General features: G+C 52.2%; 1 protein-coding gene across 2 annotated transcripts in view; it reads right to left on the bottom strand.

Annotated features, from left to right (window-relative positions):
- Window positions 1-24233, bottom strand: part of FAM167A (family with sequence similarity 167 member A) — a 44752-nt gene extending 20519 nt beyond the window's left edge. The window contains exons 1-3 of one of the 2 annotated variants that reach the window (XM_072796054.1): window positions 24098-24233; window positions 14101-14200; window positions 1177-1975 (exon numbers count right to left, since the gene is read on the bottom strand). In XM_072796054.1, the coding sequence (XP_072652155.1) occupies window positions 1177-1545 (369 nt within the window). In that variant the 5' untranslated portion in view covers window positions 1546-1975; window positions 14101-14200; window positions 24098-24233. Of the gene's footprint in view, window positions 1-1176; window positions 1976-14100; window positions 14201-20404; window positions 20601-24097 lie in introns of those variants that run through there. The other variant, XM_072796053.1, reaches the window with a different exon arrangement.
- Between the last annotated feature and the right edge of the window lie 1865 nt (window positions 24234-26098).

Below are 26098 nucleotides of genomic sequence, written 5' to 3'. Positions count from 1 at the left end.
TTTGGGAAGCAGTTTCAATACTAAAGACTAAACCTTAAAACCAGAAAAGATTGCCAATTCATCAGACACCTGAGTCCCTGAGCCTCCCCTCCTGCCCCAATTACTTATTTCAACCCGTGAGGAATTCTAGGCCCCAAAGGGGATTTATATTTCGTGATTTTGCAGAACAAACCAGGGAGGCCTCTGCCTACCCTGTTGACACAGCAGTTATGAGTGGCTCTCCAAGGCAGCTGGCTGTTGGTGCTGGCTCACCTGTGTCCAGAGTGGCCTGACAGGGCAGGTGTTACCTGGGCCACAGGTAAGGAGGAGGGACAGGAGTCGAGGTCATGGGGAGCATTAGCACCGTGCCTGGCTTTGCCGAGGGGCCACGATACCCAGGACCAGTGATTCTCCCCTGGGCAATGGGCACAAAACTCTGAACACCTATTCTCTTTCCCACCTGCTGAGAGATGCCACTGATGGGAGCCTGCTGTGCCCGTGGGCGGAGGAAAGCTGCTGCCCTCCCCCTCCCCAAGCATACCTGTTACTCATGCTCATTCCCCCAGATGCCCCTCCAGGTGCTGACTTCTGGGCAGACTCTCACTCAACCTCCAAGACCCAGCCCAAAGCTCTCAGGCCCCATCAACCGCGCCGCCCTCACAGCAGCTCCTTACACACAGCTCAGTATGAAGGGAGCACTGTGGGCTGACCTTGAGCCACGTAGAGCAACCTCCAGCCACACAGCTCTGGGCCTGCACAGCCCCATCTGTACTTACCCCCCACAGCCCCAGGGTTCCAGCACAGCGCCCCCTCCCCACTCCCGTGGAGCAGAGTAGCTTGCTGAGGAGGGCTCCTAGCAGGTGGGATGGACAGTGAGAACATTTTGGAGGGGAGGGACATCACACTCCAGGAACATCCTTCACATTTCGGGAATAAACCTATGAGACTCTGTGCAAGGAGGGCGTTGGGGAAGGTCGGGGCACACAGGCTTCCTCCTCCTGTGACTAGGGGCTGATTGGCATGTGGACCTCACGTAACCGCACAGTAATGAGGTCTACCCTTGCTTTAATGGGGGAAATGACAGATGCCCAATTGGGAGGGATAGAGGTTGGGGGAGAGGCGGAGAGATAAAGAGAGACAGACAGAGGAGAGAGAGAGATGCCTTTTCTGGGGATTCTTGGAGGGGCAGCCACTTACCAGTTCCTTCCTGAGCCAGGCTATAGCTTCGTCAATACTTTCAAAGCCTTCCAGCTTGCCGGTGGGCTGGGGCCCAGCATCCTGGCTGGCACGCCTGTTAGGTGGGGGATGCTGCTTGGACCCCCTCCTTGGGGATGAGGGCTCCTCCTGCCCACACTCCCCCTGCTCAGCAGCTGGCCTCGGGAAGGGCCATGTCTGCTCTTCCAGCCTGGCTTGCCATTCCAAGTAGGAAGGCCTCCGGGTCTCCAGCCTCAGTTTCTCGGTGAGGGCCTTCAGGCTCCGCAGGTGGTCATCGGGAGGCAGGGCTGCTCCTGCTGGCTCTTCTTCCCCACCAACCACTTCTTCTACTTGGATCTGAGGCACAGACATCCTAGAGTCTGCTGGGGCGGCCAGGCATGGGAGGTGGTGGGGGGCGGTGTGGGAATCTTGGTGGGTGGCAAGATTGGTTCCCCCTCAGGAGTGATCTCATCCAGCTGGGTTCAAGGCTGCTGAGGGCATCGCTGGGATGTGAGGAGCTCCCTGGAGCTGACAGGGACCAGGATGTGGACGAGCCACACAGTGTGCCCTCCGGAGCAGTGGTGGAGGTTCAGTGTTTAAGATTCTTCCCGGAGTCCTGTGGGTGCCATGCTTCACAAAAGGCAGGAACAGACAAGTGTCAGCAGGAATTTTGGGGGGGGCAGATTTGCCAAGATCAGTCCTGGAGGTGCAGGCAGATCAGAGAGAGGCAGGGAAGCAGGACTGAGCTCCCTCATGGGCAAGGGCAGGCGGTGAGAAGCTGCCTGCCGGCTGGTAGGAGGCCCTGCAGGAAGGATGCAAATGATGTCAGTACTAATCCCGCCCCTGGCAGACCTGCCACATTCCTGAGCTCCTTAGGAGGGGAAACTGAGGCTCAGAGAGGTCAGGTGACAGGGCTGCGGATAGTTCACTCAGGACTAGAAGTGAGGCAATTTCAAGGCTTAACCCAATGCAGAGAAGTCAAGAATAAATCAGGGCTCTCTACAGGGTTTCACCACTTTTGAAATGATTCCACCTCCATTATCACATTCAATCCTCATGGCAAGTCTGTAGTTACTTCTCCGAGTTCCCATTTTGCATGGGAGGAACCTGAGGCTCTTAGAGGTTGAATGACTCACCAGAGAGCTCTTGGCCATTAGCAAGGACAAGTCTGGGTTGTCTGATTCTGAAGGATCAGGTCTCTCCTCCGAGCGACAGCTACCTGAGGGTCCCCAGGCAGACACTGTTGTGCCATGGATCTCAGGTCAGGGACCGCTGACCCCACCCAGCACAGCCCCCCCACCCTTCTTCAGGCACTGGCTCTTCCAGGTCTTACTGCGCACTCTCAGCTGCTTCTTCCAAGAACAACACCTTACCTCACGCTTCCGAGGAGGAAGCAAATAAACCTGCAACGGCTGAGGGAAGAGCCGACCTCACTCAAGGAGGATTGTTAAACCAAGCGAGGTTTGTGACTCACCATTCTAGAAAGATGGGTCGCACATTTACCTAAAATGCCTGCACCGCAGCGCCTCGTGGACAAGGGCTGTGGCTTTCTGATGTGACTTGGCCTTCCCACCTCTGGGGAGGGGGTCTGAGGGCAGGTAGAGAAATCACTCCGAGTCCCAGGCCAAGTCCAAGTGAAGCTCCAGCCTCCCAGCCCCATCCCTGTGCCCACAGAGTCCAGGCAGGTGGAGATGGAGATGGGTACATCAGAGTTGGGGATGTTTGACTTGGACCAAGGAGAGAAGTCCTTGGTTCTCAGCCGGCTCTTGAAAAAAAATGTGTGCTGAGGGCATGCTGAAAAAGCATGAATTCATACGGAAAGATGTCCAAGATAAAGCTTAGGTGAGAAAACCCAAAACATTCATAGTCTGGAGAGTACACTGTTGGTGTGGAAGAGGAGAAGGGGAAGATTTTTATTGATTTCTATATACCTAAAATGATCTCTGCAAAGAGAAAAATGAAAACTAAGAGTCCTGATGACTTGTTTGGGTGACAGGAACTGGGCATGGGTGTTGGTGGGCAGGCATATGAAGAGGCAGAGAATGCGGGGAGTGGGGAGCAAAATAAAAACAGAGACTTGGCCCCCTGGGGAGGCTCTGGGGCTTCTCTCCCACCGAGCAGTGGAGATATTCAAGAAGAGCAGGACTTTCTGTCTTTCTGGACTGTTTCTACAATCCCCGCCTGCAACACGATCTGACCAGAGGAAGTCTGGCCATCCTCCCCATGCTCTGAGCCTGGCCCATTTGAGGGCATCCCTGAGGAATGAGGAGGAATAGTCTACCCCAACTAATAGAGAAACCTACTGTTCACCTCTAGCCACCCAGATGGGAATCCCCAGAGGAACCTTCACAAAAATAGATTCCCAGGCTCCATTCCCAAGGGGTTCTGATTCAAGCAACTTGGGATGGGACGTTAAGGCTCCGCAGGTGATGTGAGGAAACAGCCAGGGCTGAGAACCACTGGTTCTGAGCTAGAACACTAGACTAGAGATCAGATGGCGTAGGTGCAGGGCCTGTCAGGCTTGCTGAGCCTCAGTTTCCTTGCCTATAAAATGGGGGTGATCATACCAATCTCCTAGGTTTGGGAGGATTGGCAAACTAAGGTTTGTATGCACTTTCTGCAGGTTTAGCAAGCTCTGCAAACGTGGGGGTGTTCTCGCAAGGGGCTTTCAATGCACTCTCAAGGTTACACAGGCTATTTTAGAGTCTCTCTGAATCTAAAGACCTATTAGCAGCCCCTCCCAGGCACTGCCTCTTTTGCTGAGGTGCCAGAAAGTGTTTTGAGTGTGCCTCGAAGCATCTCTACCTTCCAGGACTTCTTTCTACCGGACTGGGGAGCTCTGATCATTCCCAGTGAAGCCTTTTGGAGAGGATCTAATTGCGGACAAACCCAGGGCAGTGCTCTCTCCACACCACAGTTGTGTGAGCAGACACTGACGGGAAGTCTCCCTTCATCTCTCCCTGCACACTTGACTACAGAAGGCAGGGGCAGCTATGGCTGCAGGGAGAACCTGTTAGGGAAAGGTCTTCCCTTTGGAGTGTGAAATAGCTATGACTCCATGACTTTATGAGGCTGCCTCCAAGGGTAGGGGGAGTTTATTTTAATTGGTGTTTTCTAAAGCAATCCAGAGAAGGCCTGTGAAGATGGTGTCAGAAGGACTTGGAGGCATTAACAGGAGCGCCAATGCACGGTGAGTCAGCTAATGATGATCCTTTGATCTGCTGAGCTTAGGGGGTGTATGAAAGCACCCTTGTGTGCATCCTCTCGCTCAAGTCTCACAGGGACCCCAAGGAGCAGGTGGGATCACCCCATTTCACAAAGGGGAAAATCGATGCTGGGAGGGGTGAAGTGAGTCACTCTTGACCACAGACAGGTGTCAGCAGTGGGACTTGGGCACAGTCTTCTGATGTTGGCTGGCCTTTGCCTACTCTAGAAGGCGTGGGCCGTGGGGTTAGACCCTCCCAGGGCGCCCAGTTCTGTGATCTTGGACATGTTACTTCTCGACCACGCTGTACTTCTGTGTCCTTTTCTAAGAAGTGGGGATAACCAGAATCGTCTATATAGTTTTCTGGGCTCAGCAGACTATATGAAATGAAAATGCAGAGCTCCTTGTTGAACAGTACTAAGAATTTCAATCTGGCAACAGCAGAGCATTTCCCCAAGCACAGGGCCCATTGGGGCTGCTCGGGTCCCTTGCTCCTGAAGCTGGCCCTGGTGGTAATAATATCACCTTCATGGGACCATTTCAAGGATCAAAGTAACAAATATTGAGCTCTTCACATGGCGCCTCCTCTATGGTAAGTCCTAGACAAAGTTAAACTTTAAAAAATATTATTCTTAAGATGATGAAACCTATCGGTGCTACATCAGTCATATGACCAGAAAAAACGCTCTGCACTGCACTGAGGAATCACCCTGTTGGTCCTTGACCTGCTGGGTGCACCCTGCATCCTTCCCTGGAAGCTGACTGAGATGAAGTTGATTGGTCCCACCTCCCCCTAGATGTTCAGGTCTCCCCTTTAGATTCTCATCACGCAGCGGTGACTAGCAGGTCTTCCATAGGAAGGAGGAAACAAAAGCCTAGTTTAGGAAAACACGATTTTATGTCCCCACTCCCTCCCTCTCTGCTCATTTTCTAAACACCCCTGTCCACAGCTCAGGGCCCTGGGGGTGACCTAGTTTGACAGTGTGTCATCCACATGGTAAGCGCAAGGGTAGGGGGCTGAATGTCTCACCTCTGGTCTCAGATCTGCTCCCCAGAAACCCAGTGCTGGGGCTCAGCTCTCTCCTCTTAGTCTCAGTTTCCAACTTTGCATAAGAGGGCTTCCTACCCCAAACCGCCTCACGAGGATGCTGTGAGGGTCTGCTGGATTCTGGTACACAAAAGCTCTCTGCAACCTTTGAAGAGCTGTACCCACCTGGGGATTATTATGATCATCAAGGCATGTATGGGGTATGGAGCGGCCTGAGTCAGGGACTTGCCACTTGGGGGGCATGGCGACACGGAGCGGGCAGGGACAGAGCCCTAGGCTGCTTCCCCTTGCCCCCTCACCAGGGGGTGAGGATTTGCTGAAATTGGATCTGATCTCCATTCTCCTGGTCATCAGAGGGTGTCCCAGGGATCACTGCCCCTCTGGATGTGCAGGTGCCCTGAGAGCCTCTGTGGAGGTGCTCCTCCCTCCACCTGCCAGGTTGCCAGGGCCTGAGCCGGAATGTCACCGACTCAGGGCACTGTAGGGCTTTGGGTGCTGAGCTGGTGGAGAGGAGTCGGCTGGGTGCAGGGGAACCGAGGCCAGCACTGGACGGTTTCCTGTGCTGAAAGGGCAGGGGAGGAAGAGCCCTCCAACACCAGGGCAAGCGGGCCTTCTTTTATCTAACCTAAGTCCTTCCTGTGGCGCGGGAACATAGTGTCTGTCACTTTGGGCCTTGCAAAGGTGGACAGCCTGAGGAGGAAAGCCAAAGGACGCTGGCAGACCCGGGCACCCAGAAAAACAAAGTCAGACCCTAATCCCCACCAGGCCTGGGCGTGCTCTGCTAGGCAGGCCACCTGGCTGCGGGGCAACACAAAATTTCCCTCAACAGAAGACAAGCCTCAGGGGCGCATCTGCCTTTTTTGTTGGAGCGACAAGCCAGCGCCTGGGGACGTGCGCTGCACAGGAGGGCTGCTGCTCCAACACGCTCCTGGCTCACTCCAGCCCACAGTGGCTGCTGCGAAGGAGGCCGTGCCAGCCATGAGCTAATTCTCAGGCTGCTAGAGGAGCCAGGTGGGTGCAGCTCAGTCATCCAGCCAATTATGCCCTCGTGTTATCATGACCTAATCTGTTCACTTGAACAGCTTTCAAACCCACTTCCTAGATGGACTCCTTGGGCAGGGAAGGGTGCGAGGGCAGAGGGAGCTGCTAACCCACTCTCTCTGTCTCTCCCTGTCTCTGTCTCTCTCAAGGTGAAGGTCAGATGAGACTGTTCCCTGGCAGGACTCACTCCCTTATTGCTCTACGGTCTAAGAAACTCAAAAGCCACCCTCACCCCTTGTTGGGACTCCCAGGCTCGCGCCTGCTCCCTTCAGTCTGGGGTACAGGGCTAGAATGGTTTCATTTCTTCTCCATGGTGTGCAACTTCCCCAGTGCTCCTGTCCCATGGAGGAGCATGCTTTCTCACTCCCTCAGGGCTTTGCACAAGCTGTTCCTTTAGCCTGGAACACCCTTCCCTCCCTCTACCCCTCATTTCTCAAGGGGTTTCTTTTTCAGGAAGTTTTCCTTGACCCGCCCCAGCTGTGTGTGCCTGGGATGCAATAGAGAGAGAGCACATCAGAGAAACAATGATCTCATCACAACAATATTAGCTAACGCTTACTCAGAGCGGACCACACCAGGCATTGTTCTAGGAGCCTTACATGTAATAACACATTAATCCTCAAAACAACCCTACAAGGCAAGTAGTAGCATTGTCTCCATTACACAGATGAGGAGACTGAGGCACAGGAAGGCTGAGTAGCTTGCCTGAGGGCACAGAACTGATGAATGGGAAAGTAGGGATCTAACCTCTGCAGTCTCGCTCTGGGCTGGCCCCTCAGCTACCGGATTTAGTGGTCCCCTCGAGCCATAGCACTTTCCTAATGGTTCCTTTACCAGACTCTGGGCTTCAGGAGGGTGAGAACCAGGCTTTGTATCCTGGAACAAGCAGCACTTAGCACCATGCTGCCTTCTCTAAATGTTTGTGGAATGAACAAGTAAATAGAACAGATGCCTCCCAGGCACCCACCTCGGGCATTGTGGCCTATGCTCACTCCAGTCTCAACCAGTCTGGACAGGCTCACAGAAGCAGAGGAGACCCGGTCCCCTCACCACTTGTCCTCATGAGACATGCCCTGACCTCAGAGTCCCAGACACAGGCTGTCAGGCCCTAGGAAGAAAGGATAGCCCCATCCTGCATCAAGGGCCAGGCCTGGGAGCTGGCACACAGGGCAGTCCAGCATCACAGGTCCAGCTGGAGAGGCCTTCTCTGTGTCCAGCATCATGAAGTAGTTTCCACCCTGTGTCCTTTATCTCTTCTAGAAAGAGCATTTCTCTGTGCTTCCTGTTGAGTAAGGGACAGCTGGGGTGAGGTAGATGAGGTAGGGAGAGATAGGTAAGAGGGAAGTGATCTGGGCTCACCAAAAATCCCAGAAATGCTGAGGCTAACAGAGCCAGATAAGGGAACATCACCACACCACTTTGTCTTAAACAGCACAGAGGAGATATTCAAAGGGGAAGTAATGATGGTGCTATCAGAGGTGACATCAAGAAAATTTAAGTTTCCCGGTCAGTTTTCTATAAAAGACCAATCATAAAAGGCCTCAGGGGTCCCCATGCAGGAGCCCTCTCACTCCAGAGAGCTATTTTCTTTCCTTTCTGTTCTCAACCTTAATAAACTTTCACTTCACCTCACCCTTTTGTATCTGCGGATTCAGAGATTCATTCTTCCACTCAGGGAGACAAGAACCCTGCAACCCTGTAACATTTCGGGATGGGTAGGCCTTCTCTGTCCCGAGTAAGTGGTCACATGACTCCAGCTGGGCCAATCAGAGTCCTCTTAGGTTTCAGTACCAGAATCATCCAGAAACCAGCCGGTGTTCCGTGCTGACCTGGGGTCACTGGGGGCCTTGGTCACCACAGGGAGAAACTGTGTTTCTGACATTTATAACCAGCATAAGCATGTGTTGGAGAAAGAATATAAATAACATCTGGCGTCAGTGGATATTTGTGGGCATTTGTCTTGTTTGTTTACCATAAACTGTTTTCAGGGAGCTCTTCATTTTGTGCTAGACAGCCGGCAGGTTGGGTATATCTCCTCTGGAACAGACAGGATCATATCCTCCTTCCTGTCCTGAGCCCTGACACAACCAGCTGTGAGCATGTGAATTGAGCTTGGCCAATCAGATGCTCAGGCCCAGGCCTCAGAATGTGGTGCATGTGAGGCCCTGAAGGAGAAATGGTTAGGAGTCTTTTGTGGCCACGTAAGCCTTGGAGCAGATGTGAAGTGCAGGGGAGGTGGCATTATCTTAGCCAGATCATCCCCGCTAAAGGACTATTGGAGGATGTGATACATAATAAGAAATAGATATTTGGTTTCCATCCCCAATTTCTCGTACAGAGAGAAACCCTTGGAATGTCCTGAAACCCTTGGAATGTCCTAATTGATGAGAGCAATAAGAATATTTCTTCTTGAGACTCCTGGGTAGCTCAGTGGTTGAGTGTCTGCCTTCGGCTCAGGACGTGACCCCAGGATCCGGGATCGAGCCCTGCATTGGGCTCTTTGCAGGGAGCCCACTTCTCCCTCTGTCTGTGTCTCTGCCCACCCCCTCCCGTCTCTCATGAATAAACAAAATCTTAAAAAAAAAAAAAAAAGAATATTTATTCTTGTAACATCTAGGGTTTTGTCCTTAGTTCTTGAAATGGCTATAGACCCAGAGAGGTGAAAGGAGTATCTCACTATTCATAACAAGTCCCTTTCAACCACACCTGCGTTTATGTGAATGCAGGGACTCATGGAAAACCCCTCAGGATGGGGCTGCTTGTCACCAGGGGAACCGACTCTGTAATTAGAGGGTTGGGACTTATGGCCCATCCCTGCCCTGGGGGGCAAGAGGGAAGGGGCTGGAGATGGAGTCAGTCACAAATAGCTACTGATTTAATCAATCATGCCTATGTAATGAACCTCCATAAAAACCCTACCCTAAGGAGTTCAGAGAGCTTCTGGGTTGGTGTGCACACGGGAATTCTGGGAGGGTAGCACACCTGGGGAGGGCACGTGAGTTCTGCACCCCTTCTGCACACCTTGTACGTCTTCATTGGCAGGGACATGCAAGCAAATGCTTCCCTGAGTTTTGTGAGCCATTCTAGCAAACTTGTGAATCAGAGGAGGGGTTTGTGGGCAATTCTCGGTTTATAGCCAGTAGGTTGGAGGTACAGGTGGCAATCCGGGATGTGCAGTTGGCGTGTGAGGTGGGGGCAGTCTGCCGAATTGAATCCTTCACTTGTAGGATCTGACACTGACTTTAACTAGATGGTGTCAAAATTGAGTTCAATCATAGGACACCCAGTTGGTGCCTGCAGAGAACCGGAGGGTTGTTTAGTGTGGAAGAAATCACACATCTGGTATCAGAAATGTTTGTGTGGGGGTAGAGTGTGAGTCAAATCCTAGCACTCCACTGAGTCGGTCTCAGACAGTTTAATTCACAGGGCCTTGCCTCCCACTCTTTGTTTTCTGGAGCTGCCTTGGTTCTGCCTGTCTTCTCCCTTGGGTCTTTACCTCCTGCCAATTCTGTGAACACCTTACAGCAATACTGTTTTCTGCTGCTTAGACCAAGAGCCCTGATTGAAAGGTAGAGGATGAATAATTCATTTGGGGAGACAAAATACATCATTGAGGGCTAAGCAGTGTCATAAAACAGCATGACAACCAAAAAACTCTCTCCTCTCCACGTTTCCACGTGTCCCTGGGAGGCTGGTGGTGTCACCCCCAGTTGAGAACCACAGGGCCTCCGTTTTGAAAGTGAGATGGCTGCAGTGTCCACCCTGCAGAGCTATGGTGAGGATGAGAGAGTGAGGGCAAAGGGCTTGGCACACTACCATGTGTTTTATAAACTTAAATTCAGGGCAGCTCAGGCCACAACTCACACCTGAATTTGTTTCTTTCCTTTTCTAAAGCGGCTAATTCTTTTATTTTTTTCCCCCCAAGTGGATGAGGGGTCAATAGGTCTGGGATGTGGAGGCGGAGCTCTGACCAGGCAGCCTTTTCCAGCTAGGTTTAATCATTAAAACCCTAAAGCTTATCTTGAATGGAGAGCCCAAGGCCCCGACTCAGGCCTGACCTCCGGTGGTGGTGACCCACGCAGGCTGGCCGTGAATTTCTAGTGCGTGCTCTGCACACTGGCAGGAGTGCTAATGACCCTGAGAGGCCAAGGGACACAGCCCTGCACCCTACCGAGCTGCCCAGAGGAGCCAGGGAGCTTCCAGGAGCTGCCAGAAAGCGTGTTTTCTCTCCTATCAGAGGTTGCCATGGTGACCAAAGCAGGAGGGGACACCCGCTGGTCTGGCCCCTGCATAGCTCATCTTTATTCCAAGTCTTGGCTGAGCCAGTGTGGGGAGGGAGCTCCTGAGGTGGGGGAATGACATCTTGCAGAGACTGGACCCTGGCGGGGGTGAACTGTGCTGGGACATTGTGTGTGTGTGTGGGGGGGGGTAGGTTATATTGTTGCATGTGTGCTCTGGGTGCACGGTGGGGGATGACAGTAAGGGAAGGAGGATGGTACCACAGCTGTGCCTGTCAGTGGAACCTTTCTCAAATGCCCCCCTGATCTATACCTCAGGGGACAGCTCACCTACGGGGCTGCAAGCTGCCCACCCAGAAGACCCCTTCATTTTCTACCTCCTGGAAGTCATCTGTTTGCTGCCTGGATTACTCCTGGCAGCAAGCCACTGTGAGAATCCAGCCATTTCTTCTAAGAGTCTGAGGCCATGCTGCCTGCCCTCAAGTCTTGGCTCCACACAGAGACTGGCTCTGACCATCTTATGGAGACATCCTTCTTCCTTTGAACCCATAGCTGTTATCACTCATCATATAACTATGCTATATGTCGATTTATTTATTTATTTATTTATTTACTTATTTATTGTATATTTCACCCACTAGAATGTAGGCTCTGTGAGGGCGGTGATGGTCTCCTGTGTCTCTAGCACCCAGGACACAGTAGGTGCTCAGCAGCCTTGTTGAACAAACGAATGACTTCTCCGGGACCTCCCTGCTCTCACAAAGACTAAAACTCTGTTTTCGAGCTCAGCTGAGAGGTTGCTCCCACTCAGAAGTCCTCAAGGATACCTCACCTGCCAGGTCATTCTTTGAATTCCCCCGGGCACTGGTTTCTATTACGCTCACCACCCATTAGGCGGTTTGATCTTGAGCTTTGGGAGTGTCCTGCCTCCCTGACCAGATGTCTAGCTCCTCAATAGAAGAACACTGCTTTCTCTTTTGCGTCCTGAACACAACACTCTAGAGACCATAGATGTTCAATAAGTGCTGAGGATGGTGATGCTGTGAATCAGTGACCACATCCTAGCTGTAGTAGTTCTACCTCCAAACCTGCCCAGCAGAAGACCTCCTGCAAATTCATAGGTGAGACTTTCAAGGTCAGAATGAGTCTGAATTGGTAGGCGGGATGGCTTGTGGGGCTGGCCTCAACTTCATGTTTTATACTTCCCCCAAAACCTCATGTTTGAATATGACCAAGTCTTTGAGCCTACTTCAAACACCACTTCATTCTAGAGCTTTCCACATTCTTTTTTTTTTTTTTTAAATTAACTTATTTATTTATTTATGATAGTCACACACAGAGAGAGAGAGAGAGAGGCAGAGACACAGGCAGAGGGAGAAGCAGGCTCCATGCACCGGGAGCCCGACGTGGGATTCGATCCCGGGTCTCCAGGATCGCGCCCTGGGCCAAAGGCAGGCGCCAAACTGCTGCGCCACCCAGGGATCCCCTTCCACATTCCTTTTGAATGGAACCGATCGCTTTTTCCCCAAACAAAAATTTTTTAGCACTTTTCTGCACTGACTAGTCTTAGGTATTGACTATTTCTCTCCTTGGATCACATTAGTTACATTTCTGATGCTCCTGTGAGGTGGACCAATGTCTTCAGCATCCCTTCTGTGGGTCCTCTCCCAGCATCATTTTAGTGTTTAGAAGGGACTGTGAGTCAGAGCTCCCTGCCCCCCACTCCCACCCCCAGGGATGCTCATGTGACCCACACTTAGAGGTTCGTTTTAGCCCTTACTCTAGCAAGAGCGACTGGTCTGATGGATGTATGCATGGCCAAGCAAGGCCAGTCTGAGTCTTTCTACGGGATTTAAATATAGACATTTGAAGAAACAGGGCTTTTTGGCCTGGAGTTTCCAGGGTGCATCATTGTCAGCCTCATGGAGAACTCATTTTCATTGAGAAGGAATAAGCCTTTAGGAAGGGGAACCAAATGAGAGACAGAGACAGAAACATGATAACATCTTCAGAGCCATTGGACCCAATGGTGTCCAAAGACATAAACTCCCTATTTCTATGCACTAATGAATTCTCTCCTTTGTTTGGGCTAATTTAAGCTGGACTTCTGTTTCCTGCCACCAAAACAGGCCCCAGTCATCTCCCTGCACTCACTGTGGGATCTGTCTAGGCACTATCTAATTCCAATTCTTCCCCATACTTCTTACAGCTACTGGCTTGATATTGCCAGTTCAACTTTCGTGTGTTTTTCAGTATAAGTAAAAGAAATATATAAGTGGTCATTTCCCCTCAAACTGAATACAGGAATAAAAATACAAATTTCTAGAATCAAGAGGAAGAGGGGAAGAGAACCATTTTCCAGTGGCTACCATGCACCAGGCCTTGAAATGGCCCTGAGATAGGAATATCTCTGCTTGACAGGTCATATACAGGTAAGTAAGAAATGACCATCTGAGCCCAAGTTTTCCCAACTCCATCATTTTGACCATGTCCTCAAATGACTTCATATGTAGAAAAGTAACAGGAACATATGCTTTATAGTGTTTCAATGTTTTAAAGCCAGGAGCAAATAATACCATTTAAATAGTCTTATGGCAATACTTCATTTTCCTTTAAAATTAATCTGCACAGTCGAGTAGGTTGAGACCCAAGCACCTAGACTGAAGTCCCTTTCTATTGACGTTGATGAGCAAAACTACTGCAGCATAAGGGTCTCTCTCCCAGTCTAGAGCCCTCCTCTGAGGGCAGGGTCTGGCAGTAAGGGGACCCAAGCCTAAGCAAAGTTCTGCTGTTTAATGACTGTGACAACCTCCCAGACAAATTACATGACTTTTTGGAACATGAGTGACGTGTCTGGTATGGGACACAGAGCTCATTTCTTCTGTCCCTGGTGTTTTTGTTGGAGGTAAGTTGGCTCCCAGGCAGGTCCCAGGGGCAGCTAGGATTCCTAGACCTGAGGCTGCCAGCCTGGGAGGATGCGCCGTTGGGTACGAGGCCCAATGTGGGACCCCAGCAGGTACAGAGAGGCTCAGTGGGCTGTGTTCCTCACTCCTCTGGACTTTCCTGCTCTGGGCAACCCAGAGAGCCTCCTAGCCAGGGTCACAGCACTGCTGCCAGCAGATGGAAATGAGAGAGATCCAGCCCAGGGTGGGAGAGAAAAGAGCTCCTGGCCTGAGAGTCAGCTCCAGGGACCCTGTCTCATCCTGAGTGACTGTAGCAACTCATTTCCCTCTCAGGGCTTCGCTTCTCTCCTGCAAAACATGCAGTTTGGGCGCATAGGCCTCTGCACTTCCTTCCACCTTGACACGTGCAGAGTTGAGACCACACGGCTGGTGGGTTATCACCATGTCACCGAGCTGCACCCATGAGGGGTGGGGGCAGGGGAACCCACTTACCCACGCTCTCCCAGGGGTGTCTCCCAGTGAAGCTCCGTCTCTGACGTCCAGCGCTAATGGCTGTACCTCCACTTATCATCCAAAGCCTCTGTTTCCTTACCTGGCATAACAAGAAAAATCACAATGATTTTGAAATCACCCTGTAAACAAAAATTCACAATTTTTCGCCCCACACGCTATGGTCTGGGCTGGAGAGAGGCCTTCCGGAGATAAACCACAGACAAACCACAAACCAGAGATGTCTTGAGACTTGCCTGGGGTCACACAGCTTTGTCCGTGGGGTTTGTCTGGGATTGGATTCATCTTCTGACTCCAAACTGGGCTTTTACTGTCTAGAATACCGGGAAACCTTGTCTCATCTCGCTGGCATATTGTGAGGCAAGATTCTATAAAAAACACTTGTTCAGACCTTTGCACATTCAAAGTGCTCAGCCCATGCTGAATAATTGATGGGCTCTGCTCTCGGCCACTCAGAGCAGACACACAGGCCTCCTGCCACACATAGGGCTGGGAATGTGGAAACCTTTCCTATGGTTTCACCCAGTGAAAGAAGTTTCCCAGAAAATCACCAAGAAAGAGTTGTGCTTCCCTATTGCTGCAGAGAGAGGCCTTGGCTCCTGGGACCTGCAGATCTAATTTACTGCCTCAGTGAAAGGAGAGAAGAAAGCATAGGGCTGCTACAGGGAGGGGGCTGCTGGGCCACCCAGAGTTCACGACGCCACAGTGTCCCCTCCAATGCTGTGAGGCCCTGGGAAAGGACTGCTCTGCTGTGACAGGCAGGGAGAAAGGTGCCTGAAAATCCTCAAGTCCCATACAGGGGACAGGCTGGCAGGCAGGGGGGAAAGGGGGAGGGGGGAGCCAAGGGAAATGCAGGGTCTGAAGCAGGGGCCCTCCTCCAGGGAGAGCCTGTCCAGGCAGGGATGCCCAGGAGGGGCTGAGCCAGCCCATTCACCGTCCCAGCCCTCCGCTGCATGTGACCAGAGCACTTTTCTGGCCAAAGGCCATGGCATTGGGGATTAGGGGGTGGAAAGCAGACACAGAGTGGCCTTTAAAGCAATTTGAAGAGATCAAAGTAGAACACAGTTCAGGCGGGTGTTCTGGCTATAAAAGTAGGGAAGGTTTCACAGCTGACTAGAACTCAGGGTACCATTTCACAGATAAGGGCACTGAGGTGTACACGGCCCCCCGGTGGGGTGCAGGCCACCAAAGTATCTCCCGACTAGGATTGGTCTCAGCCCCTACACGAGGCAGAGTTAGGACTACCCAAATCCACAGGATAATTGGCTTCAACTTCAAACAGACAGAGTCAACAAAGTCCAGCTCAAACGGGAATTTGTTTTGATGATGGGCTTTCTGTTTTATTCCGCATCACAAGTTCCAAAGCCTCGTGGTTTTAGCAAGGACTTCCTAAGAAGTTGCATGGTGTGCTCGGTGCTTATGCAAGTCACTTCCCTCTCACAGTCGGTCTGGGCGTGCTGACCTCTCCAGGGACTGAAGGGCCCTTAGAGTCTCCCTGTGTTTGGGCAGGGCCCATCCCCAGGAACTGGGGATGGAGGCCAGGGGTGGCCCCGGCCTGGATTCTGCTTGCCTAGCAACATCCAGGCGGCCTGCAGCTAACCCGAGGTGCGGGACTGCACCATCGCTGGGGTTTGGAGGGAACAGTTGGCTCAGGGAGAACAAGAAGTTGGATGCATGGCCCTGCTCCCTGCTTGTGTCAACTTGAGCTGAGTGTCGCTGGGCCGCTGAGCTGCCTGAGTCCATAGCTCCCAGAGGGCAGAGAAAGAGATGGAGCAGGTTAGGGATGGGGCAGGGTGGGGTGTTGGGGGGACAGGGTTTCACAGCCCAGTCCCAAGACTTAACTAAATATACCACCTTGGGTAATTGATTTAACCCACTAGGCCTCAAGTTCCTCATCTGTGAAATGGGGGTCATAATAGAATCGATCTCAAAGGGGATCCCTGGGTGGCGCAGCGGTTTGGCGCCTTCCTTTGGCCCAGGGCGCGATCCTGGAGACCCAGGATCGAATCCCACGTCGGGCTCCCGGTGCATGGAGCCTGCTTCTCCCTCTGCCTATGTCTCTGCCTCTCTCTCTCTCTCTCACTCTCTCTCTCTTTCTGTGACTATCATAAATAAATAAAAATTAAAAAAAAAAAGTTAAAAAAAAAAAAAAGAATCGATCTCAAAGCTTTGGAAGGATCCAATGAGATAGAGTGTACCTGAATTCTTAGTCACGCCCCTACTAGGACTGCCACCTCCCATCCATGCAAACCATTCAAGTTAGCTTATGTACGTCTGTGTGCTCCAGAATGTTCGGAACATCACTTCTCTGTCAGCTCGGTACTCTGGGCTGCTCAAATTGTCTTTTCTAACCTGCAACCCTGATCAGACTCCACACTGCTTGAGGGCAAGATCATTGTCTCATCGCAATACAATGTCTATTATTGATCTTAAAACCCTTCGTAGGTGGAGTGAGAAGTTCTGTGCAGGTGCAGCAGGCTAGCTGGAACGAGGGGTGCATTTAACAAAGGTACGTTCAAATTGGGACTCCCTACTCCTGGCCAGCAGCCGCAAGCAGAGGGTCTGTGCTCCAGAGGGAGCTATGGCAGGTGTTTTGGCTGTCTTTCTTTCTGCTCAACACTGGGCATCTGATAATTAAAAGAGTAAATGTTAGAAATGCATTCTCCTTGGTGAAAACAGAGGTATTCAAGATATGTGGCTTGGCCAAAATTACTTGAGACACTCTTGACCTGAAAAGGTAGGGGGGAAAGATACTAGTGAGCTCTTAGGGGAGGTGTGGTCAGGGCACCTAGAGAGATGGATAGCTGTGACCTCACCGAGTCCCCAGAGCAAGCTGTGTGAATTCTGTTGGACCTGTCTGCAAATACATGGTTGTTCAAAAAATGTATGTACATGTATGGCAGACGTTGGTCTGAGGCTTGCTTTCATCTAAGCTGCAAACGAAGTTCGTCTTTACCTTTGTCAGAGTTTGCAGTGGTCACTGTCCAACAAATGTACAAACGACAAGCCACCGAAGCCTGAGAGTCATGACCAATTGGGCTTATGTCAGTTCATAGTATCTCAGCGTCCCCAGGGCACAGCACATGTCAATGCTCACGGGACTAAGGAGATAGTGTCACTTTTAACTTTAAAGGGCTGAGGGTAAGGGGACAGCCAGGGCCCTAAGAGGCCTCCCAGGCATGGATCCCGATCTAGAACCTTCCTGGGCATGCATCGCCCTGAGAGTTCCCCAGCTGGCCTCTGGGGCTGAAGTGCCCAGCTCACACTCCAGAGGCTCTGTTGGTTTCCTGGAATGAGGAAATGCTGCTCGTCTGTCAATAAACCCCGAAACTATGGCCACAGTGGAAGTCACTGTCTGGGCCCATTTTGTACCTGGAAAACCAGCTCTGAGCTGGGCCTTCCCTTCCAGGTCTCAAGGGACAAGCCCTATGAGGAAGTCTCCTGGGACCCATCACTAGCTCCCACAGTTATGTCAGATTCTGTGTGTGGGGGGTGGGGGGTGGGGGTGGGGGGGGCGGATTTCTGGCCATGCTGGAGAGATTGTCTTGAAGAAATGGAGCTCAGGCTATTCTCCTGGATAAGCTGAATGCTTGCCCCTTCTGGGGCTCTGCAAAGGCTGCTGGGGGTGAGGAAGCCCCTGATGCCGGAATGCTCACTACTCCTCCACTCCTAGAGATGAGAGACCTTCCTTGACACTGCCCTGGGCACTCCCTTCTCTAAGGGCTTTTTCTGGGTGAGCACTGCTCAGAGTCAGGATAGCAGGGGTGGGTAGCATTGAGGAGGAAAGCAGACGATGTGGGGAGTGCCAGCCTCTAACCTCTCCTCTTGCCCTCCTTCTTTCTCCTTTTCTTTGTCTCCCACACTTCAGAGAGAAAGGGGGAGGGCTGTGGGGGGGGGTGGCTGGGGAGGGAAGCTCTGGGCTTTCCTGCACCAGGGCAACTGTCCTAACCATGGAAAAGCTGACATTTGCAGCCTTCCAAACTCATGTTGGCAACTCGACCCTCTAGAGCCGCCCAAACTCTACAGGCTGATGGCCAAGTTGCCGCTAAACCCCTTTGCCATCTCCAGACTCTTCCTCCCCGCTCCCACCCTCTCTGCAGCCCCTCCCCAGGCCTTTGAGGTCTGCCTCAGGATCACTTCAGAATTTGCCTTTTCCTTCCCTTGTCCTCACCCCAAACCAAATTCCAGGGTACATTTGCCTCTTGAGAGCCATCCTGGCTAATCCTAGGAGATTGCCGGTGAGTAAGAACTCCCTCACCCCTCTTCTGTAAACCGGGGAGCAAACTGGTCAGCTTATCATTCATCTTCCAGCTTTGCAAGTAGCTCAACATCCCAGTCAAGCACAGAACCACTGCCAATTAGAGTACAGCTCCTGGAGGAGTCTAAAGATTCCAGGTGCCTGTGTACGGCCGTAGGAGCTTTCCACCAGCACAATTTACCTAGAGAAAACCACCCAAGTGTGTGAGGAGCCTAACAAGCAGTTTCCTCCCCCTTGGCCTGGGGCTCTGTGGGTCTCCCTCAGCAAATAGTTAGGCACAGTCTTAATTTACTTCCCCGCCAGAGCCCCTCTTTGGATGGAGGCCAAGCTGGTAGATACGGAAACAGGACTATTAATTTTGTGGAAATCCATGCATGTATTTGGGAGGACAAGACAGGAACAAGTGTGTGAAAAGTTGAGGGACTTCGGGTGGGCACGGAGGAGAAGTGGCTGAAGGAAAACTCCTCTCTCCACTTCAGGCAAGCAGGGTTGAAGCGAGCCAGGCCCGACTGCAAAGCCTTTCAGGCTCCTGATGTAAGAAATGGATTTCCTGGCTCCACGGGGTCCCTCAGGATGGTAAGGGATAGTCCCAGGACCCAGGATGAGCCCTGCCACACAGCTCTCATTTTTTCTGGGTGCAACTGGTTTCCTCCCCCTCTCTGGGCCTCTCCCCTTAGATCTCCTAAAGCAGCCTTCCTTTGAGGGCACTGTCTTCGGAGTCGGGCACGTGAGGCTGACTCTCCCTCCTCTTTCACTAGCCACCTGAGCTGTGCAGAGTTCCCGAGTCTCTTGGAGTCCCAGGGGCAAAATGGGGATACGATGTCCCCTCCCAGGGCCATCGTGAGAACAAAATGACCAACGGACGCAAAGTGTTTTCAAGCAGTGCCTGCTCGGTAAATGTACCCTGAAAAGAGCTGTCATCTTTAGCCACCCTAAGCACAGCTCATGGCTGCTTTGCCAAACCTCTTAAAAACATGCTAGCAGGAACTAGGGGACGCAGTCAGGTCAGAGGCGCCATGGCCACCTCTGCTCTTCCACGACTTTGCCCAGCACTGTCCCCTTTCCATCCCCTGCCTGGTGGGCGGCAGGACCATCTCTGGGGCATCAGAAGGGAAGTTGTTTGGAGCCATGGCTCCCCTGGGCCCTTAGGGGATTCTCCTGTTGATGGGGACCTGAGCTCATCCCACCTGGGATTCACCAGGAATGGCTGGGAGTGGATGGAAATTTAATCTGGGAGTTCATGCCTGTGGGTCGAAGATGAGGTCGTGGCCCACCAACCTAGAACCAGCCTCCCTTCCAGACCTCCTCAGGAGGAACCACAGGCCGCAGAGAATGAAAACCAGATACAGACAATAAGAGATTATTTTAAAAGTAGAACATCTAACCTGACTTGGTGGAAGGAGACACCTGTGTCCTAGCCAAGGACCATAGACATTCCTGCCTTCTCTTAATGACCCCCCCGGGGGGGGGGCGGGGCCCAGTCTCAAGGCTGACCTGCTCCTTCCCCTGGGGCCCTTGGGGCTGCGCCCTTCCCTCTGATCAAACTGGCCTCAGCCGGGCCCTGGGTCACTTCTGAGTTAGGGATTGCTTCCTTGGGGCAAGAACTTCATGTCACTGAGCCTGAAGTAGGTTGGAGGGGACAGGGCGGGCTTAGACACGACCGGCAGTCTGCGAGCGGACCTGGGGTGACCGAGTGGGGCTCCTCCCTCCCAGACCGTGCCCCCCACATCTCCATCCAGATCTTAGCCGGGGACCGCGGCCGGCAAGGAGATGGGAGATAGCGTCCAGCAGGCTGTCCCACTCCCCGGGAGACAAGCGAGCCCCCGGCGACGATGGGGGAGGACCCGGCTCTCCCGGGGCGGGTTGGGGGTGTCCATCCAGGGTGCTCCCGGCCCCGCTGCACCAGGCTGCACTGTCTGCAGGTGCCTGCCCCGGGCACCCGCGGCCCCGAGCCCCCTCCCGCAGCCGCCACCAGCCGCAGCCCCTGCCCCAGTCCTGGGAACGTCCCCGCCCGGGTCGCGACCCTACCTTCTCGGCGCTCCGAGGCCCCTTCCGAGGGGGTGGACGAGCTCCCCTCCTCCTCCTCCCCCTCCTCCTCCTCCTCCTCCTCCTCCGGACGCGGCTCCCGGCGCCCAGCCTCTGGCCCCGGCTCGGGGCTGAGCCCGCTTCTGCCTGCCTTTCTCTCCGCTCCCGTGAATTCTCAGCACTATTCTTTTTTTTTTTAAGGGACTTTTTTTTTTTTTTTTTTTTTTTTTTTTTTTGCGTTGCGTCAGGGCTGTTGCCTGGCGACGGCGGAGCTATTCCGCGGGAGCGCCCGCCGCGCAGTCCGAGCCCCGCGGGCCTCCGGTGCTCCGGTGCCTCCGGGCCGGTCCTAAAGCCCCGCTGGTGGCCCTGCCCGCCCCAGCCCAGCCGCCGCCCAGCCGCCGGGAAGCAGAGCACACGCGTCTGCCAAGCCCTAGACAAACCAAACCCAAATGCCTTTTTTTTTTTTTTTTAATTAAACCCGCAACCCGGGCAGTCTTCCCCCCAAACATGTTAACGTGGCTTTGCCACTGTCAGCAGCCTGCCTGCGTGGAGGGGACCGGAGGAGCCCCTCGCAGGCGCCGGAGTTCAGGCCCCGCAGCACATCCCGTGACTGAGGGCCTCACCTGGGCCACACCGTCGGGGCCTCTGCAGGGCAGGTGTGGGCATCTCCGGCTTGCGGATGAGGAAACTGAGTCTTAGAGAGGCCAAGTGGGAACCAGAGGTTAATTGGAAACAGACGCTCTTCCAGATTTGTCTCCCAGACGAGCTGGGACTGGTCCAGAGGGGCCTGCCCCAGAGCACGTGTTTCCCCCACAAACCACAGGGTGCCTTTGGGCTGCACTACTATGTGCCGTGGCAACCACTAGCGATAGTTACACTCTAAGGTCCAGTCTCTGCTCCACCAGAGCCTACGGCTCCAGGCACCTACAACACATAGGGACCCAGCCAGGGCTGCCCCATCCTGGCCTATAGGGTGGGTCCTGACTGGAGACCCAGGGCTCCAGTCCAGAGCTTAAGGACTCCTTTCCTCCTGGAACCTCTGACCCCAGGGCTGATTTCTGGAAGTTGGCTTCATTCTTAGGGCAGCCTGGGACATGGCCAAGTTCCTTTCCTAAGACACTTGAGGTTGGCAAGATCCTTCAGAATGACCTAATCTGCCATCCTCACAACACCAGCCGGCTGGGGTGTGTGTGGGGGGGAGTGGGTGGTGGTGCAGGGCAGGCCTTGTTTTCCCCATGAACAGATGAGCACACCAAGCTGTGGGGCCGCGGAGTGACCTGCCCCAGGTTCCGGGGGCTGGGCTGGTGGTGGCCACTCAGTCCCCACAGATCCCCATCCCTTTGTGCTGCCCCCTGGTGTCCCGTCCTTCCTCCTTTGCTGCAATTCCTCATCTGAGTCTTGTCCCACTCCTTTCCTTTCTGCCTTCACTAGGACATCGGCTGGGGGACTTTGTCTAAGGAGACGTCCTGCTGATGTGAGCACCCCTTCATGCTAACAGGTTAATGTTTCTAGCTAGCAAATGTACTAAAACAGGGATTTTTTGGGGAAAGTCACATCATTGACCTAACCTTGATTCTAGAAATAGTGATCCAATCCTTCCACTTCTTCCCATCCCCTTTGCCATCACCCTGGCTCAAGTCACTGTCCGCTTGCCCCAGCTACAGCAGCAGCGTCTTACTGACCATGCTGCCCCCACTCTTGCCCCTTCCCCTGAGCCAGTTACTCATCCACAGCCAGAGCACACTTTTCCAAATAGAAATCCAATCTTGGCTTCCCCCTGCTTAGAAACTTCCAATAGTTCCTGTTCCTCTCAAGATTAAAACCCAGCATGGCCCATCAGGCCTGCATGGTCTGGCTCTGCTCACCCCTTGGATTCCACCTTGCATTGCAACTCTGCTCTTCTGGGTCCTTCTCCACACCCACTCCTTCTACATGGAGTAGTACTTCTGCCTCCTAAGGGAACCCCAGGTTACACATTCTCATAGCCTTACCTACCTGTCCTTCATGGACCGGTTGTAAGTTTTATCTTTATTTGTGGAGTTATTTGATTAATATCTGTCACCCTCTAAGGCTGTAGGCTCAAAGGGACAGGAACCATGTTTGCAGGCTGGGGGCTTGGTTCAGACTCAGGGACTCTGTATACTCTTGGGGTCGCTGTACCTGGCCACACGGGCCTGTGCTGAATACTTAGCATTTGCCCTACTGCTGTCTAGTGTATTTTGGCCCTAGCATCTGGAAATTCTAACATTTTCACTCTCCTAACCCCTCATTCAGCATGGGGCTCCTGCTCCGCTTTCCTATGAGTGCACTGTCTTCTGTCTTCACATAGATAGGCAGCCTGTCCAGGGCAGGGATGGGGTCTTACCTGGTGCCTCCTGGGCAAGAGGGTAATCAGTGATGAAGATCAGGAGAGTCAGTGAGGAGGGAGGAGCAGAGAAGGAGGAGAAACTGGGTCTCTGTTGGAACAGTCTCAACCCTAATATCTAACCATATGCAGTGGTCAAACAAGTTATATTTAGAGCTCGAGCATAGAGTAGGATGCAGTCATACAGATATTTTCAAAAACTATTTGATGATGTAGGAAAATGTTACTGATTTCATGCTAAGTAAATAGGGCAGGGATACCACGTGTCTAAGTAAATAAGACATTATGAAAACTTTAATTCTAATATCTAATGTCCAATTTTTTTATATGCATAGAAAAAAGATTGGGAGGGTATATGCATGTATTAGCTGTGGTTATCTGTGGATAGTAGAATAATAGGAATTAAAATTTCTTCTAGCTGAGTGAAGTAAGTCAGTCAGAGAAGGACAAACATTATATGTTCTCATTCATTTGGGGAATATAAATAATAGTGAAAGGGAATATAAGGGAAGGGAGAAGAAATGTGGGGGAAATATCAGAAAGGGAGACAGAACGTAAAGACTGCTAACTCTGGGAAACGAACTAGGGGTGGTAGAAGGGGAGGAAGGCGGGGGGTGGGAGTGAATGGGTGACGGGCACTGGGGGTTATTCTGTATGTTGGTAAGTTGAACACCAATAAAAAAAATATTTAAAAAAATAATAAAATAAAATAAAATAAAATTTCTTCTATAGATTTGCATTAATTCTCTGTGTTTCCTACAATGAATAGTTTTTGTGATTAGCAACATTAGGAAATACCACTACAAACTAAACATGGCCCAGTGTTTGGGGTATGTGACATCTCCTGCTTTCTATGGCCTTTTATGTCTTTTATGTGGGGGTGCTGTGAGACTAGGCTGGAGCTCAGCGATGGGTGGGGGATCCCCAGGCCCAGAGCAGAGGACCATCTGGGCGCTCGCCCACTCCAGTTGGCCATGTGGACCAGGAAACAGCGGGCCAAGCCTTCGGGAACGAATCAGGACAGCACACCGGTTCTAGGACTGCCTCTTGGCTATCCAAGGTTAACCTCTTGGTTATCCAAATTGGTCCAGGTATCCAATTTGACTTTCAAGGGGTAAGATGTGATGTTGGAAGACATGGCCCGCCCAGGTGTCTGGAGCACTCAAGTGAGCACATATGCTGGCCGACAGTGGCCTCACTGACAGTGCAGCACTTTACAGGTTACAGAGCCATCTCCTTTCCAGCAGTTTGGAGATGAGTGAGACAATGTGTCTCTTGTTCCTACAGAAATCCTGTGAAATGAGGGAGTCCAGAAATATTCTTCCTCTTACCTACAAGGATGCTGAACTTGGAAAGGTTAGGGGACTTCCACAAAGTCACATGGTTGATAGTGGCAGGACTCCCAGGACTGTCGGTGCAGAGTCTAAGGCACAGCCTGTGATGGGCCCCTGATCCTACAGTCCCTGTGAGCAACGGGCAAGGCAGCTTCAGTGATCATAATGTGTTCAATCTGTGCATGGCAGGCAGGGATGGCCTCATAAATGAGGTAACTATAGAACAAAGATTTGAAGGAGAGGAAGGAGTTGGTTATGAGGTATCTGGGGGAAGTAAGAGGGAACAACTATGACAAAGGTGCCTTGTGAACAAACGGGTTTGACCCAGTCAAGGAAAAGCAAGGAGAGTGCTTTTGGGGGAGGGTGACAAGAGCTGTGGGAGATGACACCGGGGAGGTGACACGGTGGAGATACTGGGGCACATCCTGTGGACCTGGCAGGCCATTGTAAGGCCTTGCCTTCCTCCCAAGGGAATGCACAGAATGCACAGCTGTGGGGGTCTCTGCCTTCTCGGCCCATCTAAATTCATCTCACCTTCTCCCACTGGAGAATTTTTGTGCTACTCAAGGGCAAACCCCACTGTCTAAGGCTGCTGTATATCCCTCATGGTGATTAAAATTTGGTCCCCATTCACTGAATGAGACAAGGAAGGAAGACATTTCTCTTTGGCCACACTGTATGAGACCATGGAGGGGTGACGCCCTCTCCTGCTCCAGGGAGCAATTAAGATTTGCAGTCCTGGGCCAGAGTCCACTAGCTTCCATCATCTGCCCTCAGGAGAGACTTTTCCATCCAGAGGCCCCAGTGTTTCAAGAGGATCCAGGAAGTGTTTGTCATTTGGCATTAATGCTAGCAACAATAATGGCTGTTTTCTGCCCTTATCTCTCAGAAGGGGTTCATTTGGGCTGAAACATGGAAGGGAGCCGGGGGGCCAGTTCCCATCTTGTGGGGAGCTCATTAGGTCAATGAGCATTTGTAGGTGGCTCACTCTGTGTGCCCGGGTACTAGGCATTGGGGTATGGTGCCTGGGAAGATAATTAACAAGAACTGACTTGAGAACTGGACTCAGGGAAGTGATGGATGTCATCCAAGCCCAGATGAGAGGGATGAATGGGAACTGGTTAGGAGAAGTTTTGGGGAGGCCTGGCAGTGGCAGTGGAGGGTGGCAAGAGAGGGAAGGGCAGAAATGCACTTGAGCAGATGGCAAGAGGCCACAATGGACCCAGAGAAGGCCTTTGGAGATGATCCTGAAGGAATGGGTTAAGAAGGGAGCAGGTTGTGGCTTTTGTATCTCAGAGAGGCTGGACTGGTGTGGGGACAAGACAGGAAGCAAGGTGACCAATAAAGAGATCATTTGCATTTCACTGAGGGTGGGAGGCACTGAAATCTAGACCCATGACAGGGAGGGGCTCACTGCTTTTCCTGGGCGAGGATGGGTGTTGGGGAAGTAGCATGGTGAAGGGGAACAGCTGGTATCTGGAGGCAGGCAGACCCACGTTCAAGTCCTGGCCTGTAAAAAGTCACTCGAGTTTTCTAAGCTGCAGTTACTTCATCTATAAAACATAAATAATTTTAATAGTACTGTCCTCCTAATGGGCAAGAGGGCCTGCCTTGTATCCCACACTATAGAGAGCCCTGCTCTGGGCCTCTCAGAAAGGGTGGCCATGGGGTCAGGGGACATGCCCACTCAAGGTCCACTCCTTCCCTCCTACTCTAAGCTGTAAATATCCAGGACCCAGGAACTTCCAGCCCAAATTTGGGCCTTGTACAGGCCTCTTTTCTGATCTATGGAATGTGGGAGAGGGTTGGGGTGTCCCCCTGCTTAAGCACAGGGTCCTCATATAGGAAAAGAAAGAGGGAGGGCCTTGGCTGGAGCTGAGGCCTTCCTCTGCCCATCCTTCCAGGAATCCAGTGGTACAGAATTAGAACCTGCCTTTGAGGTTGTTATAAAGATATATTTGTCAAGGCAAGAGGAAAGAGCAAATATTGTCCAACAGT

This window comes from Canis lupus, chromosome 24 (assembly GCF_048164855.1).
Source record: "Canis lupus baileyi chromosome 24, mCanLup2.hap1, whole genome shotgun sequence".
Lineage (NCBI taxonomy): Eukaryota > Metazoa > Chordata > Mammalia > Carnivora > Canidae > Canis > Canis lupus.
The sequence above is the reverse complement of the archived record's forward strand: the minus strand, read 5'-3'. Positions and strand labels throughout refer to the sequence as shown.